The following is a 17,508-nucleotide window of genomic DNA, read 5'->3' as shown; positions in this document are numbered from 1 at the left end:
TCAAAGGAAAGAGCCCGACAATGCAACATATTTTGTTTTCCCCCCTAAAAAATGTCAGAAAATCATTTATTTTTCATAAAAAAGCTTGCAGTACATACCAAAGATAAGCACAATACACTGTGTATGTTAAATCAACAACAGTAGATCAACAAAGTTGTGAGTATGTATTACAATAGTAATCTTTACTTTCTGGTGTTTCATTATAACAAATCACTAGGTTTGTAGTCTATATAACCAACATTAGAAACCTATTGCAAGTACAAAAGTAAACTTTTATAGTAGAGTTAGGCTTTGAAGGCACTAAAGCTTCCTAAAAGTATTCCTGTCTCTTGAACTCTAACATTTAGTCACCACAAACCTAAATTTATTTTCAATGGAGTTTTTATGATGGACCAAGATGAAGCAGTATGAAGTGATGTTAGCGTTGCCTGGGATATCGGTTAGAGGTCATGACCAATATTTACTTCCTAGTAAGACATGGCCCGAGACGCACAGCCAGAATTACACTGCAATAGTTTAAAGTCCAAACTTATTCCAAAACTGTGGCAGGAATAAAAAATGAATGTTTGCAGATCATCTGCATCCACTCTGACCGTGCTTGAGAGATTTTGCGAAGAAATGCTGTGGAACCAGGAGAAGACGGTTCCACAAAGTCTTGAATCAGGAGGACTGAATACAAATGCATCCCCTACATTTTAGGTTTGCATTATCAGCACTACTTCATGTTGGTCTAGCATAGGACTGAATTTGCTTTTTCTTTCTTTTCTCCAGAACCACTAATTATTTTCAGGACTCCTGAATACTTTTCATACAACTTTAGCCATGTTGGACATAAAATGCATGTATACCAAGAAACAGGAAGCAAGCAGAAGAAAACAAAAGCCACAGACTGGACAGTCAGCCAGCTCACCCCTCAATAGGAAACCACAGCTACCTGCAAGGGAGGCAAAGTACAAAAAGATTAAGGAAGTGAGGCTTGGCGGAAGTTACATAACCCCAAGAATGGGTGGAGCCTCTCTGGGCTGCACCCATATCAGCAGCCCTCAAAGGTCATGTTGTCAAGTGTTCAGGTTGGTACACTGTTTCACATTTAATGTCTTAATGATTCCTCAAAGAATGTTCGACTAAACTAAAAGTCCCTAGCTCACTTATAACCCCATTAACAGAAATATCTAAGAAATCTACACTAACAATTTACTGTGAACCCCCTTCATCGACACTGCCTTCTTCATGCGTAAACTCGTCAGCGCCTCCCGTTGGCAAGAGGTCACACTGCAACAACAGCCTTGCCGATGTTGTCTCCGCGCAGCAGCCCCATAAAAGCAGCTGGCATGTTTTCAAAGCCTTTTGTGACGTGCTCCCTGCACTTCAGCTTCCCCTGCAGAGGCAGAATGAATACGTTAGTCTGATCTGGTCGATGCAGAATGAAGGTGAAAGTTTAAACGTTTGCCCAAAACACAACAGAATCTGAACGCGACCCAGGGTCAAAGCAGCTAAAAATAATGACCGCACCTCTTTTAGCCAGGCCATCATTCTCTTGAGGCTTTCGGGGTTTTTGTGTTGCCACCTGTTTTGCATGAAACCCTCCATCTTGAGCTGCTTGACGATCATCGTAAAGTGCGGGTAAGGCCCTGAGAAACGTTCCAGTTGAAACAAATCGGGTCAGAACCGCACCCTGCCTACAGGTGGTAGTGTGAGACTTACCACCTGGTTCAGATGGCAATCTGAACAATGTACAGTTTACACACCTGTCTGAGGTGTGCCGTCGTTGTAAGTGGAGATGCTCCCACACACGGCTATTCTTCCAAAGGTCTTCATTTGTGGAAGGGCGACTGTTGAAAAATAACCTCCGACCTAATAAAAGTACAAATTTGTCACGAACAAAAACTGGACGAAAACTTAAATCTTTTCCAGAGGTGGGCAGTAACTTGCTATATTCATTAAGTTACGTTTACATGAGCAACTTCTTTTTTTTTTTTTTAAATGATGCACTTTTGGGAGTAGTTTTACAACAGCATGCTTTTTACTTTTACTTGAGTAATATTGTTATAAAGTATCACTACTCTTACTGGAGTAAAATTTCTGACTTCTCTACCCACTAGAAGTAACGTCACTGAATGAACAAACATTTTTTTTAACCAGAAATGCGTCAAACGCAGCTGCACGTCTACACTTTAAGTTACAGTCAGACATATTTGAACATTAAATATTAAACCAGACGTTTTAATCAGTTGCTGCTTGAGTAGTCTTTTCACCAAATACGTTTTTACTTGAGTAAAAATGTGTCGAAGTAGTGCTACTCTTACTTGGCTACGACGGTTGGGTACTCTACCCATCTCTGGTTATTTCAAGACAACGGCACCAAACCTCACTTACATTTTCAAAGAGGCAGTCATATCCTTCAGGAGCAGCCTTCTTCAGCGCCTCCTCCAGGGAAGGGACAGTTTTGTAGTTGAAAGCCTCGTCAAAGCCCAGCTCTCTCAGGTAGGCCACTTTGGCGTCTGACCCGGCTGAACCCACCACCTTGCAGCCCTTGATCTTGGCGATCTGCCCCACCACGTTTCCCACGGCTCCGGCTGCGGCGTTCACCAGCAGGGTCTCGTTCTTCTGCAGTCCGAGAACCTCCTCTATTCCGTACAGAGCCGTCAGCCTGCAGACAGGAAACCAAATAAGCAAAAGACAGTCAACTCCCATATCCCGTTTCCCCCACCAGTTCCAGCCTCTTTTGAATTCAGGTCAGGGTTGGTCAAATGTATTCCCATTTCGGGGCCCCGCCAAGATCACGACTGTTCTCAAAAGGCCTGGCTGTGCCAGAATGTATCAATAAAATTCACAAAAAAAACAGTTAAAATATTAATAAGTAGCTTGATCAATACCTCTTGGATTTCATGATTTTTCTGCAATCAGAATAACTGATTTTGTGGAAATACGACAGAAATATTTGCAAGACCTTTTGTGATATTTGTAACTTTTTGTTACTCTCGATTACTTGACACCAAGTCAGGCTGAGGCAGCAGTGATTCAGAGCTAAGAAATGCTGCCACCTGCAGGTGGAAGTTAGCATCATTTAAACTTAACGTTTTCCATAATTTTTGCAAAAAAAAAAAAAAGTTCAATAAACTCCCAGATATGAATGAATGCAAAAATAAACAAACAAAAAAAAAAAAAACTGGATGGATGTGTTGAATTTGTGTGAATTTCGCAGAAAAACTGGAGGGACTAATTGCCGTAATTTGGCATTAAAGTGTCGATTTGAATGATAATTTTTAACCAAACAACTGTTACCTTGAAGGTTTTATTTATGCGTTCCTCTGGAGTCTAGAGGGCCACATAAGAAGCTGTGGGGGGCAGGATTTGGCCCCGGGGCCTTGAGTTTGACACGTGTGCATTAGGTGTAAGCCATAATCATACAAAAAATAATAATATGGAAAGAAACACTTACTATATTTCACTATGTGTGTAATCAGAATATTCATGTTTTACTTTTCAAACTGAATTATTGAAAAAAAAAAATTCAAATTCACTGAGATGGACCAGTATAACTGCAAAGTGTTTCTCCAGGAACACCTGCAGTATGGCATAATGCCTTGCCTAATGTTGGCAAATTTCACAAAAAACAGCGTGACTTATACTTACCACTTTATCTCCCAAAACACTTTATGCAACATGAAACAACAAGCATCAGTCAAGGAACTTCATAGCAGAGAGAGCGTGAATGTGTGACGCATAAATACTTAGATAATACTTCTTGCACTTCTTTACAATACCGAGTCTGTGGTCATGGTAATATTGTGCCGGCCGACATGCAGCCCAGTCTCACCCTGGCATGCCGATGGTACCCAGAGCCAGAGACAGCGAAACGTCTGAAGGCCAGTCAGCCATGATGGGAATGAGGTCTGCCCCATCGCTGACCGAGTGGCTCCTCCAACCACAGTGGCTCACAACGTGGCTCCCCACAGGAAATGCTGGGTTTTTACTCTGCGTCACCCTGCACACAAACAGTTACCTGTCAGTGACATTTCCGATTCCGTCGCAGGACAAAATGCATTTGTGTCATGACAAAGGATATGTCAGGTGCAAGAAAAGTCTTTTCCACTGGGGGCTTGTATAATTAAATAATAAAAATAAATAAATAAAATTCCACAGAAGCAAATGAGTCCCGTCAATATTTTTGACATGTTGGACTTCAAAAATCGGAGTTGGTGAAAAACTAATTCATCTGCATTTGCTATTTTTTCATGACATTGTTTTTCTTTTTCTTATTGTGTTCTTACATTTGGAGAACATTTCTATTCTATTCCATATCTGTCCCCAGTTTTGCATAACTAGACGTGCATTCGCTGGCTCACTACTGCTCCCCCTGGTGGTGTGGTCTCAAAAAGAAAATGTTTTGTGAACTTCAAGGAGGAGTTTGAATGAACTGCAGCATATTTGATTTGTTTTAAATTGTTTTGCAACTTACATGACCAAAATACAACGTAATAAAACTGTTGAAGTTCTGTTTCATTCCCCTTCTTCTTTTTTTTTTTTTTTTTACAATGCACCGCTCCCTTATACATTATACATTCTCAAAAGGAAAAAAAAAAAAGCTCTCATATAGACTATTTATTAGACCTCAGTGGAAACTTGAGGTTAATGGTTAACTTCTCGCACATCTGAAGATCCGTTCGGGTTCTCTGCTATGGCTGCACTTCAACTATGCAGCAGATGTTTTCCTCTGCATTGTGGTAAAGCTTCACAATGTGGAAAATGCAAGACAAAACCGATTTCATTGATTTTTTCTTTTTTTTTTACCTAGAGCTTTATCTCTGGAGGTCACCAACAAAAACATCAACAGATTTGTATCTACAAAGACCCAGCCAAGAATGCGTACTCTCTGCTACAGACTCACACTGAGCCAAAGGCTTTGGTAGTAACCCACAAGTAAAGGCTGAGTTCTGCTTTGGTAAGCGTCAGACATGCAAAACGCATCGTGGAGGTTTTTTCGGTGGGTAAGCAGGACAGCGGCCGTTTTTTATCCTTACTTCGCTACTTGAGTTCCGATCATCACGTCCCCTTCCTTCATGTGGAGCCTGCTGAACGGCCTGCAGACACCAGAAGCAACAACACTCTTTCATTACCGTTTGCTGAAGTCTTAACGTGACTCCTTTCTAAAGCAGGTGGAAAAAATCTATACAATTTTATTTGTGCAGCACATTTCAGCAACGAGGCATTATTTCAAAGTGCTTTACATGATAAAAAAAACAACAACACAGAAACACAAACATCGAATCAACAACTGAAACAGTACATTTGGTCAACTGCCGTCTTTAAATTCGTAATCGTTTAAGCTTCACGGGCAACTCCAAACAGGTGAGTCTTTAGTCTAGATTTAAAGGCACTGAGTGTTTCCGCAGTTTTGCAATATTCTGGGAGTTTGCTCCAGAAAACCCACCTCATGTATGGATCCACACTGAGGAAAACTGCTTCCAAGAGCACCTCTGAAAGAAATAAACAATTTGATGTGTAAAGATTATTTAGAAAGAGTTTGAGAGCATTCAAAGCCCTAAAACCCTTTCGCATTTTGTGACACTACAACCTCAAACAGAGACGCGTTTTTATGTGACAGATCAACACCAACAGGGAGACCTGGATCATTTCATGAAAAACATATTTATTCTGATCAGATGCATAATCGTTTCACCAGATACTCCTGTGAGACGGAATTGCAAACTGTGAAAAGACAAACTTGCAACAGAAATCTGTCGTCTACGGAGCAACTCGGGAATGGAATAACTTCCTGAATTTATTCCAAGAATAAAGGGAATTCAGCCCATTTATTCCTGAAAAATGGAATACACTTTTCAGAAATGTATTCCATTTTAAAGCAAAGATTGAAAAGATTTAAAAAGCACACTTTCTTTTAAAAGAGCACAGAAATTGCTTTTTTTTTTTGTAAATCCAGGTTTATGTGTGTTACCTGTAAAATGTTATGTCTGACTAATCTTATGCATATTATCTGTCAATGCTGAAACTGCCCTATGTGTTGAACGAATATTTTTGAGATTTTATTGGTTGGAACCCAGGAAGATTAGTAACCACCTTGGCGGTTATTCTCCTAATAAACAAACACAAAGGAGAGCATTCTCAATGGTGAAGCTGAAAGAAAGGCAAATCTGAAAAGTGTGGTGTGCATTTGAATTCAGCACACATTGGTCATTAATTTGTAGAAGTGAACCGTGAACCGATTGCAGTTTTCTGGCCAGTCACTGATCTTTAAAAAGCATGATGATTTATTTATTTTTTTGTCTGAAAAGTCGCTCTGTCGGCAACAGTTGGGAAGCTATCGTTAACGGCACATGTGCAGACGTGTCCCGGTGGGCGGGACTGTCACAACGTCTGCCAGGCGTTTATTTATGTCGGGCCCTTTAGAAAGCCAACAATCCTCCATTGTGGCCCTGTCAAATTCAAATCTGAAATACATGAAACAAATCTTTGGTTTTTACAGTCTTTTTTTGCAGTAACAGAGAACGTTTTCTTTCCATTCACAAGGCCCAACCTGCTTTCACACCCTTAGCAAACGGTAACTCCACAGACGCCCATTGTCTTTCACCGGTGGTCAGCTTAGCCTCTTTGCAGTAGAGAGTCCACGTGCGTGTCTTTCTCGTCATGCGACACAACTGTGATATTCTGAACCGATCCCACAAGCAAAACAGACATTTTTGCAGGCGCTCTCGTGTGTAATTTCCCCCTCCAGATAACTCTTAAGTAAAACAATGAGGCACTGTAGAACAGCTAACTGTGCCCAAATGGATCTCTTATAGGGCTAGATTTTTTTTTGTTAATTTCTGTTGACTGCAGTTTTTTGTCAGTCAGCTGTTTCTCACAGTAGAGGAAAAAAGCTGATTTTCAGACTCTGCGGAGATAGATAAGATCGGTAGATTAAATCGGTTTCTCTTTTAAGTAACGGCTGTTCACCAACCACCAGTTTTTTGGGTTGTTTTTCTTTTTGCTGTAGCTGTTCTGCCTGCGTCAGATTTGCACATTGCCCATTCTTCCACGCAAAACAGACGGGTTTGATTCAAGACAGATATGTCTGATTCTGAGGAATATGTGGTGTGAATGCAATTGGTAAAGTTCAGATTGTATTTGCTCTGCCGCGTCTGAAAGCTCTCAGGCAGAGAGGACTCTACCCTGCACATCAGAAATGTGACAGTTATTCCATTAAAATGAGGGGTTGCACAACACCTGCCGAGCCCTTATTTGTGTGAAGAACTATGTTTTATGTCTTTTTTGTGCCTTTTAGAAAGCCGATAATCCTCCATTGTGGCACTGTCAGATTAAAATCTGAAAGAAAAATGTAGTATTTGCAGTCTTTTGTGTTGTATCGGAGTACGTCGTTTTCTTTTCATTCACGTGGCTCAACTTTCTTCCACACCCTTTAGCCAGTGGAAACTCTAGCACAGACGCCCATTGTCTTCAATTTTACTGGTGGTCAGACTAAGCTTTTTGACGTTAGAACGGATCTGGTCTAGGACTAGCTTTTTATCATTTTAAATTAGGGGTGCACCACCGACTGCAGCTTCCTGTCTCAGTCAGTCTTCTCTCACGGCAGAGCAAATGGGACAGTGGCTGATTTCCCTTTTGTGGCAATGGACGATATCGGTTTCTCGTGCAAGTATCAGCCGATTGCTGATCACAAAATTAAGGAAATTAAGGAAATAATTGATAATACCCTCAACGTTTAACGTCGGCCAAAGGCTTCACTTTTGTTCACGCCATCTGACCAGAGCACTTCCTGTGTCTTCTACATGGACTGTAGCGAACTAAAACTTGTCTAAATTTCTCCTCATCACTTTTTTTTAAAGGTCTCATGGGTCAAATGAATGAGTAACAGATGTTTGACTTGTAGCTGTGCCGAAACTCTTCACATTTTAAGATGATAAACTGAACATAGCTCTGTGCGATGATCTAAACAGCGGATGTTATTTTATAACCTAAAGCAGTTTTAAACTTCCCCACATCTTTGGCCTCGACTTGTCTGCTGTGTTCCTTGGTATTTATTATAATAACTAATGATTTCTGACACAACTCTGAGCCCTTTACAGAATAGCTCGACGTATACAGAGTGTAAATAAAAGAAATAAAAATCTAAAGGCTATTTGTGTTTGGCAGTAAAGTGAAAGAAATGTGAACAAGGGATTATAGATTTTACGTTTATTCAAAGTCAATAAAGAATGTTTTCTTGCCTCCATCTTTGGGCTCAGGCAGCTCCTCCACCTTGAGCTGGAAGTCGCTGTCCTTTGGGAAGCCATCGAAATGCTTGACCATAACCCATGACTTAGCCTGAACCATGGTGACTTACTCAGGGCTGCAGGCAAAGAAAGACCAGCCAGTTGTGATCAAAAAGGTACAAACATTAGGCACAGCTATGAAACATTTAGTGCTATAAAGAATAAAAGTTACCTCATCACAATGCATCGGAAAGAAAATATAATTATTCACTTCTGCAACATTTTGAGTTACACCTGATTTCTGTAAGTATAATTCCAAAGAGTCAGAAAAATGTGGTCAGCTCTTTAGGTTTTCTGAAGGTCTTTCCAAGAATTTCATTGGGCATATCCTGCACAAGTGCATTGCTTTCACCGAAGGAAAAAAAAAAAAAAAGTAAACATCTTATCTCATAATCACAGGATAAGGGTCTATATTTTTTTTTCTTTTGTGAAGCAGTGCACTTCCGCAACTTCCTAACCAACAGGAAATTACCAAAAAACGGCTTCAAATCTGATTCCTACAGTTACAGAATGGCGCATGTGAGTCACCGACATAAATTTGACAGAGGACAACTCTTGGTTTGGTCCTAGATTTCTTTCTCAAGAATTACTTTTTTCAATACCCAAACAGCTAAGACCTACATAAGGAGCCCTAAGGGTTCTGCAGATCTGCATTTTATTTAACTCACGAGAGTCCAAAAAGGTAGTGAGATCTAGTTAGTACCCAACCTGCCTAAGCTTTACATGAGATTTGTTGGGTATTTTTGGTCAAGTGTATCACTTTAAAAATCCTTAAAACTCCAACCTGTGAATCATCAGGCATAAAAGCCTCCAACATGAGCCAGAACTGCATACAAATAATGGAAAACTACCAACATTTTTTACTTTATCGTTTGGTTTCATGTTTTCAGTTGAATCTATGAGAAAGGGTTAGCATTCCGGCACAGAAAAATAGCATTCAAGAACCAAAACGTTCATTTTTAAAGGCGCCATTAGCTAAAATGGGATTTATATGCATCTCTTAGGTCTAGTGTTTTATGAATACATCACTTCCAGATACTTTTTGCCTGCTTTTTAAAGACATTTGTTCTTATTTTTTCAAGCCAATAAACTTATGGACAATAAATTACCAAAGTCAGGTGCAAAGACTGGATGAAAACCAAAAGAAAAATAGCAAACAAAACCCAATTCTGAAATCATTACAAACCAGACTTTTAGGAAGCAAAGTGTAAATAGATTAGGAATGGTTTTGCAGAGATCTTAAGATAGTACTGAGGTATAATTAAAACATGTCAAATACCCATTTAGTGCACGAAAACAAAAACTACCTGCCAGAATTGGCCAGTTTTTCATGATCTGCTCTGACTGCAGGTTAAATACTGAAAAATCTGATTTTTTTCCCACAATTCATTAAGTGCATCAACACCAAGAGCTAAAATAATAAATGGTCCAGTTATTTATCAGTCAATAAATGCCTGGACCATCAGTGTGGACTCTCATGTACCGTTTAACAAAAGTCAGATAGAGGTCAAGGAGTGATGATTTCACAATTGTCCAAAAACTACCACCTCCAATAAAAACACACCAACATCAGAACTGGTCAAAAGAAAGTCAGCATTTCTAGATTATATGGTCTTAGGTGATTGCAGTTAAGTGATGACACTTTAGGTTTCTATGAAACTCAGATAAACATTAGTGGGACAAAAACGCTCCGCATTTGCTTCTGTCTTTTGATCAACCATATCTGTTGCTTATGAATTTAATTACATTCAATATTAAAACATCCGTGAGTGTTGATTGCAACTGTTGGTTCAATAAAAATGAAGGAATCTGAAACAGAATCAGAACATGCCCTCACACATCCAGACGTGCATCTGTAAAAATAAAAAACAGGAAGATGCCATTGTTTTCGCCAACTGTGTAGCGATTTGCGTGAGAATAAAAAGCGAACATGGCTGTATTGAAACATAATTACTCTATTCAAAACACAAAACAAACAAACAGGAGGACCAACAAGGCTAAAGCATCGTTAACTTAGTCAAAACACATAAAAGCGAACAGTTCAAAAGCTATGAAATGAGTGCACTCACTCTGTCAGGCAGCTGCACTTCCTTATTTCAGTCTCTTTCTGTAAAACCGTGAGAACTTTAGTTTTTCGGATCTAACAGAGGCTTAGCTACCTAATACAGTTTCACAAGTCAGCGAAACTCTGAAGAGTGTGGGTCCTGCTGAGAAGTGATGTTAAATGCCTCGAGAAGAGAGGGCGGGAAAAACGGGTCCAGCGTGAAACGTGATTGGTCTAAAGTTTAGACAAACAACTTACGTATGACGTAGTACACTGACGGAGCTCAACTTCAAGGGGGTGCACGGCGTTTTAGCATAAAGTTAAAACCACAATGACTGTCGCTTGCTGTTTCAGACGATAAAATGAGCTATTGCCATAGCTTAAATAAACAGATACAAAAAAGGACAGGTATACATCTATGACTTCTGACAGTTGAAGTGAAAAACAGTGATTATCTCTTCAGCATGGAGCCAGTTAGTGGGTGTGCTTATTAAGCAGCAAAACAACATTTTGTTCTCAAAGTTGGTGGAGCAGGAAACACAGGCAGGCATAAGAGTTGATTGAGAACGACATGGACTATGACTGTGTCAGAGAATCTCCAAAGCTACAGCTTTAAAAAGGGTTATAGCTCAGAACCTATCAAAAGTTGTCCAAGACAGTTAGGGTGGTGAGCTGGGTGGTAGATGACCAAGGCTCATTAATGCATGTGGGCAGGACTGGCCTGTGTGGAATGATTTAACTAAAAAGCTAATGTAGCCCAAACATCTAATAGATCAGTTGGAGTTCCCATTTTGACCAATTTGCTCTTCTAAAAGCACCAACAATTGGCATGTTGACCATCAGAATTGCACGATGGATCAACAGAACAATTTTTTACTAAAGTCAGAGAGGTTAGAGTTCTTGTCAAACGGCGTTTTGACTAAAGTCCAAAGGGTTGGAGTCCCAGTTGACGGCGTCTCAGCTAAAGTTCTACAGCTTTTTATTTCTCTTTCTCACTGTTCACGTTTTAATGATGTTTTTTTAAAATCTCTTTCTCTTTCTACATGCTGTTTTTATTTTAATTATGTAAAGTACTTTGAAATGCCTTGCTGCTGAAATGTGCTATACAAATAAAATTTGATTGATTGATTGAACAATATGGCAACATAAAGGCTTTTTTGGGGGTAATCATTAACAAGTTATTTAAAGTTGCTGATGTGACTGACATTTTTAGGGCTTTTTTTCTTTAATAAGGCACAAAACAAGGGGTGTTAATATTTAAACAACACAACATATTTTCAAAGGATGTGAATACCAAAAAAATTCAGCATTTTCTTTTTCATTCTAAAGCAAATTTTGCACACTTTGGATTTTTATTTTCAAATAATGTCCTGACAAAATATAATATTCCCTCATAACGTATCTGTTTAAATGCAGTGGAGTTAAAATAATTTGTAATTGAAAAAATAAAAAAACAACAAATGCACAAAACTGCTTGGATCTGAGGCCTCGAGAGCCAATTTCATATTCACATCAGTCCTGCGTTTTCACTGAACCTGATCCTCAGCATCTCCCCAACCCAATGAAATTCAGATGAGCGGTCTTTTTTACTGCTCAAACAAAAGGCAGCTGTCGGCAACAAAAGCGTAACTGAGCTCATGCAAATATTTCAGGCACCTGCCCCTGACAGTATTTTACACCAGTTCAGACACTGAAGAAAGATATTACACACAGGACATTCTGCTGGGAAAATTTTTTTTTATTAATCAATGCAAAACCTCGTAGTGAATACATATTCAATAATTATTATGTCAGTGCAGCGACATAATATTCACTCACATAAAGGCACAAGAATATAAGAAGACTTTTCACATTTTAAAAATAATTAATGACTAAATAGCCTGATGTTTGTGGTTATTTTATTTCTGGGGTAATCATAAATAATTATTATTGCTCTGTCAAACTGCGAGTGTGTTCTGTAAAAAAGGGTCACTCCCTCGGTGAGGCGTCAAACAGTGACGATAGCCTTGCCGATGTTTTCTCCCTGCAGCATCCCCATGAAAGCAGCTGGCATGTTTTCAAAGCCTTTGGTGACGTGCTCCCGACTCTTCAGCTTCCCCTGCAGAGGCACAACGCAGACATTACGCTCACATGGAAGGACACCTGGCTTAAATATTCACGGGAAAAAAAACGAAAAGCAATAATACCTCTTTGTACCACCCCATCAGTTTCTTGAGCCCCTGTGGATGGTCGCTCTGCCACCTACTTTGCATGAAGCCTTCTATCTTAACCTGCTTCCAGTTTATGGTGGTTAGAGGGTATGGCCCTGGGAAAGATATACCCAACATTATAAAGCTGAAACATGAGCTGGATTCTGCACAATGCACAGCATTTATTGAACTTTAGCAAGGCCAGGTCGCCCTCTAGTGTACAAAACATGTAAAGATTTTGAAAAAACATGCAATGTACCAAAGTGTTGTCACATTTTGGTACATTACAACCACAAACTTTGACATGTCTTATTGAAATGTATGAGTATAATTAACTGTGACATAGAAGGAAATAGTAACACCTTTGAAGATTTTCATAAATAAAAATCTGGCGTGTTTTAGGGAAACGTCTCTTCAAGTTTTGAATATCCAGAGCAGAAACATTCAGCTCACTTTTCTTTGCAAAAACAGCCTAAGCTAGGTGATACCGAAACACGAGAGAACACCAGTTTTCAGGTGTAGCCACAACTTCTCACTTGGAAGATACTCTGAATAAGTTTTTATTTACCACTCCGTTTTGTAAAATATAGGTGAATGGACTTAAAAACAATGACGTTGCGTTCTATCTAAGCATAACAGAATCATAGAAAAGTGAAAAGATCTCCACCAAAATCCATCTATTGCTATTAAAATCTGATTAGAAAAAACAAACAAAGAAATCTGGAACTTTGGGATAAAAAATCAAAGTCATAACATATTTTTATCCATGATTGTACATGGCTTGTGTATAACGAACACAGGATCATTGGTCTTTATGATCCTGGTTGTTCACTAATCAAACCCTTAAGGCTTCGAAAGATCCTGTTATTTTCACAGGATTTTAGTCAGAAGTATCAGAGCTAAAGGGCCGAATACTTATGAACTTCACACTTAAGTTTTTTTGTTTAAACAATTTGAAAAATATACACCAGTTGTGTTACCTTTTATTCACTGCGTTTTGTTGCTCTGTTTAATCAAATTCCAATAAAACACACTAAAGTTTAGGGTAGATTTAAGACAAAAACAACAACAAAAAAAAGCTTTAAAAGGTTATGAGTATTTTTGAAGTTTCACCAGGGACACACCTGTTTGGTAAGCAGTGTCGTGGTACGTGGAGATGCCTCCGCACACAGCTATTCTACCAAACTCCTTCATCTGCTGCAGAGCAAATGTTGAAAACTGACCTCCAACCTAAAAACAAGACAAAACCACAACAAGTTACAAATAAGATTTCAAACAGGAGGAGTTTAAGGACATCTGGAGCTATACCAGCTTACATTTTCAAAGAAGCAGTCATATCCTTCAGGAGCAGCCTTCTTCAGCGCCTCCTCCAGGGAAGGGACAGTTTTGTAGTTGAAAGCCTCGTCAAAGCCCAGCTCTTTCAGGTAGGCCACTTTGGCGTCTGACCCGGCTGAACCCACCACCTTGCAGCCGTGGATCTTGGCGATCTGTCCCACCACGGTGCCCACGGCTCCGGCTGCGGCGTTCACCAGCAGAGTCTCGCCTTTTTGCGCTTTCAAAACGGCTTCGACGCCGTACAGAGCAGTCAGTCTGCAGACAGGAGAGAACGGGAAAACAGAGGTTTCTGAAATCTGAGTTTTTTCTGATATGCATAGAAGCTTGTAGATTTTTTTTTTTTTTTTTTCCAGAACAAAGTTAGTCATTAAGTCCTACGGCGTGTGTTAACTGTATTTCTATTTAAACAGCAAACTAAGAACGTCTGACATTTTTGGTATGTAAACACAACAGCACGCGCTCTGAGTTTACGAAACAGATTAAGGCGAGAGGCACATGTTTGGATCAGAATCCGGCAAAAATCGGTATCGGCCAGGAAAAGTCTGATCGGTGCAACTCTAGCTTACCATTATAATATAATACTATAATCCTGGCAGCCAGATCAAGTATTTCCATCGTACTCGTTTATCTTAAAACAAATGTAGTGAAGCCAACACCCATCTTACCCAGGCATGCCGATGGCACCCACAGCCAGCGACATTGGCACGTTCTTGGCCCAGTCAGCCATGAGGAGAGTGAGGTCCTTCCCATCACTGATGGCGTGAGTTTTCCAACCACAGCTACTCACAACGTGACTTCCCACAGGAAATGCCGAGTTTTTACTTTGGATCACCCTACGCAAAAATTAAAAAGAAAAGAAAAAACATTAAAAAAAAAAAAAACAAGCCAGTTTTCTAGCAAGCAACTTCACTCAGTGTGGTGCCAACTTGACACATTTTTAAAACTTTTAAAACAGGAAAACTGTATGAATCAAAGTACCTTAAGATTCTTAATCTACAAATAAAAGTAACCAGCAGTTATTGAACAGTGACTTCAGATCTATTCACATTGTACAATTTAAAACTACAACTTAGTTCAATCCAGCACTAGCTACACCATGTTGAGTTAATGGGGCTCATATTCATTAGTCAAAAATAGAGTAAGGCAAAAACAGACTGAACCAATACACAGTAGTGAAAAAAGTCAGACGCTCTCATCTGGATGATACTCTACTCAACAGCTGTTTGGTTACAAATGATCAAAAGGATTTCGTGCCACTTGTTGCTTTTATTCAGAGTTGACCCCTAGATGTCTGCATCAAGAAATAATGGCCTCTATACGTGCAGCCTGCTGTACATGTCATCAAGTTTTGGGTCACGATTCTAAAAAAAAGGGATGTTTGACACAAAAAAAAGCAACGCCACACTGAAATATGGTGGTGGCAGCTTGACGCTCTGTCGGTTATTTATCTTCAAGCCAGAGAGCGGATGTAAATCCAACAGGAAATCCACAGATTCACCCGAATATGGCTGTGTAAATTAGAGGCCCACCCAATCTGACTGAATGCTGGAATTGAATGAGACGGTGCTTCAGCTAGGTACATATTAGTTTAGGTGTGTGCAAATTTATTGCATGCTTTATTGATTTATTAACAGATTTGTTTGTCCAGAATATGTCTTTTTATGTTTTGAAGTCATTTATCTCATTCGACATTTTCACAAAGGTGCACACACTTTCTATGTCCACTGTTATGGACAAAGGAAACCTTTAGAAGTAGCATTTCCAAGAAGGAGAAGGCTATTATGACTTGTTGACTTAATCTACGCCTGCATTAAAGGTCAATCAATATAATCCTATAACAGATGGAACAGATTCCCTGATATGTTCTTCTGTGTGAGTAGCTATTGTTTTACAGATTACAAGGCTGGATAGCGATAAATTAAAAAGCATGTTATGGTAATAAGCTGTCTGCCAAGAACAGAAAACTGTGCTCAGCTTCCTACAAAGTTTAGAAATGTAATAACCAACTTTTGTTTCTTTTAAATGTATAACTTAAGCTATAATAGCATAGAATATAAACACGTCTATAAATATAAAATCTGCTATATCATTGCAATATTTTTTCTAAAAATGTGTAAATCCAGTACTAGCTAGACTCTGCCGGAAATTAGCTTACTTAACATATTTTTTGTTCAAGACGGATGAGAATATAATAAATTTCTACTACTAGAATAAGCCTGCAGCATGCGCTAAGGTTATATTTTTTTATATGAGGCGATGCCCCTTCACATAAATCATGCTGCCGCACTTAACGGCTTGCAAACAAAGGACTCTACTACGAGTCGCTCCTCCTTCACCTGATAAAAACCATGTTACACATGCTAAGCACCAGAAGTGGAAAGTTCAAAGCGTTCATTCGGGTCAGGTGTAGATAAATAAATAGAAATATATTTTTTTAGTACATAAAAGCATTCATAAGAAAGAGAAGGAATATTTTAGTAATACAGTCCTTAAAATCCTCTGAGAAAGCAAAGACTTTAATTTTGCTAAAAGCAAAACTCTTGCAGGGCAACACAATGTGGAACAATTACTGGCATTACTGAACAATATACCTACTGTTCATGAATCAAAAACTTTGTATATGTAGGGTGTAGAAAACCAATATCCTATTCTTGAAATAGGAAGTGAATATAATTTAAAGTTAATTTATGTACACATTTAAAATCTGTCAACAAAGGGCCTTTTCTGCGTCTAAGAAAGTTCTCCTTACTTTGCCACTTGAGTTCCAATCATAACATCCCCTTCCTTCATGTAGAGTTTGCTGAAAGGTCTGAATAAAAGAGAAATACAGACTTAATGCATGATACATAAATTATTCTGAGGTGATTTAGTAATAACTGGTAATACTGTCAAATCTGGACGCATGTTGTCATTTTACCTCATGTATGGATCCACACTGAGAAATACTGCTTCTATCAGCACCTCTGTAACAAAACCAAGATGGATCACATTTCATTAGAATAAGCGACGTCAGAGACAAACAACTTTTTGCTGTTCTTCAGTCCTGCAGAGACAGAATGAGAAATCTATTCTTGCCTCCGTTTTTAGGCTCAGGCAGCTCCTCCACCTTGAGCTGGAAGTCGCTGTCCTTTGGGAAGCCATCGAAATGCTTGACCATAACCCATGACTTAGACTGAACCATGGTGACTTACTCAGGGCTGCGGAGAGAGATCAAACAGGTAGGATCATATCAAAGCAGTCGTAATTTATTGCCTGGTTAAAAATTAAAAATTCAAAGGCAGAATCAAAATCGTGTTTAGTTAACAGAATAAAAACTGAGATACAGGTGTTAAAACCCCCCAGCAAGAGGCCCATATTAAGCACTTATTTTACAGGTTGTACGTCAAAATATTGCGAACTATATTTTGTAGAGAAATCTAAATTTAACAGGTGACAAGATAGCACAAGCAACTTCAAAAAATGCTTCAATTAAAAAAGCAAAAACACTTCGCTGTACGTTTTAGTGTTTTTACCGACTTACCAGTAGTATTAGGAGTAGATATAGTCTCACAGAAGAGCTGCTAAGTAAGCAGAGGTTGTGAGATAAGTCAGATAGTAGCTGTATTTATTTGCAGCAAAGGGCGGAACACGAGAGTTTTCCCCACACAACTGTGATTGGTTGAATAGG

General features: G+C 39.1%; 2 protein-coding genes across 2 annotated transcripts; both read right to left on the bottom strand.

Moving 5' to 3' along the window:
- Positions 1-30: 30 nt before the first annotated feature.
- Positions 31-10,486, bottom strand: LOC106918824 (prostaglandin reductase 1-like). Its single transcript, XM_014988849.2, has 9 exons — positions 10,343-10,486; positions 8,229-8,350; positions 5,435-5,480; positions 5,025-5,084; positions 3,821-3,988; positions 2,377-2,650; positions 1,749-1,854; positions 1,513-1,631; positions 31-1,378 (listed from the first exon to the last, which is right to left on the bottom strand). Exons 2-9 carry the CDS (start codon positions 8,332-8,334, stop codon positions 1,268-1,270), a joined length of 990 nt encoding a protein of 329 aa, XP_014844335.2. The 5' UTR covers positions 8,335-8,350; positions 10,343-10,486; the 3' UTR covers positions 31-1,267.
- A 1,548-nt stretch (positions 10,487-12,034) lies between these two features.
- Positions 12,035-17,486, bottom strand: LOC106918825 (prostaglandin reductase 1-like). The gene is made up of 9 exons (XM_014988851.2): positions 17,362-17,486; positions 16,917-17,038; positions 16,759-16,804; positions 16,591-16,650; positions 14,507-14,674; positions 13,823-14,096; positions 13,631-13,736; positions 12,504-12,622; positions 12,035-12,415 (listed from the first exon to the last, which is right to left on the bottom strand). The coding sequence occupies exons 2-9, from the start codon at positions 17,020-17,022 to the stop codon at positions 12,305-12,307; spliced, it is 990 nt and encodes a 329-aa protein (XP_014844337.2). The 5' UTR covers positions 17,023-17,038; positions 17,362-17,486; the 3' UTR covers positions 12,035-12,304.
- Positions 17,487-17,508: the final 22 nt, after the last annotated feature.

The sequence above is a fragment of the Poecilia mexicana genome, unplaced genomic scaffold (genome assembly GCF_051168715.1).
Source record: "Poecilia mexicana isolate PSO_F unplaced genomic scaffold, ASM5116871v1 scaffold_18, whole genome shotgun sequence".
In the NCBI taxonomy this organism is placed as follows: Eukaryota; Metazoa; Chordata; class Actinopteri; order Cyprinodontiformes; family Poeciliidae; genus Poecilia; species Poecilia mexicana.
Note: the sequence above shows the minus strand (reverse complement) of the source record. Positions and strands in the feature narration are given on the sequence as shown.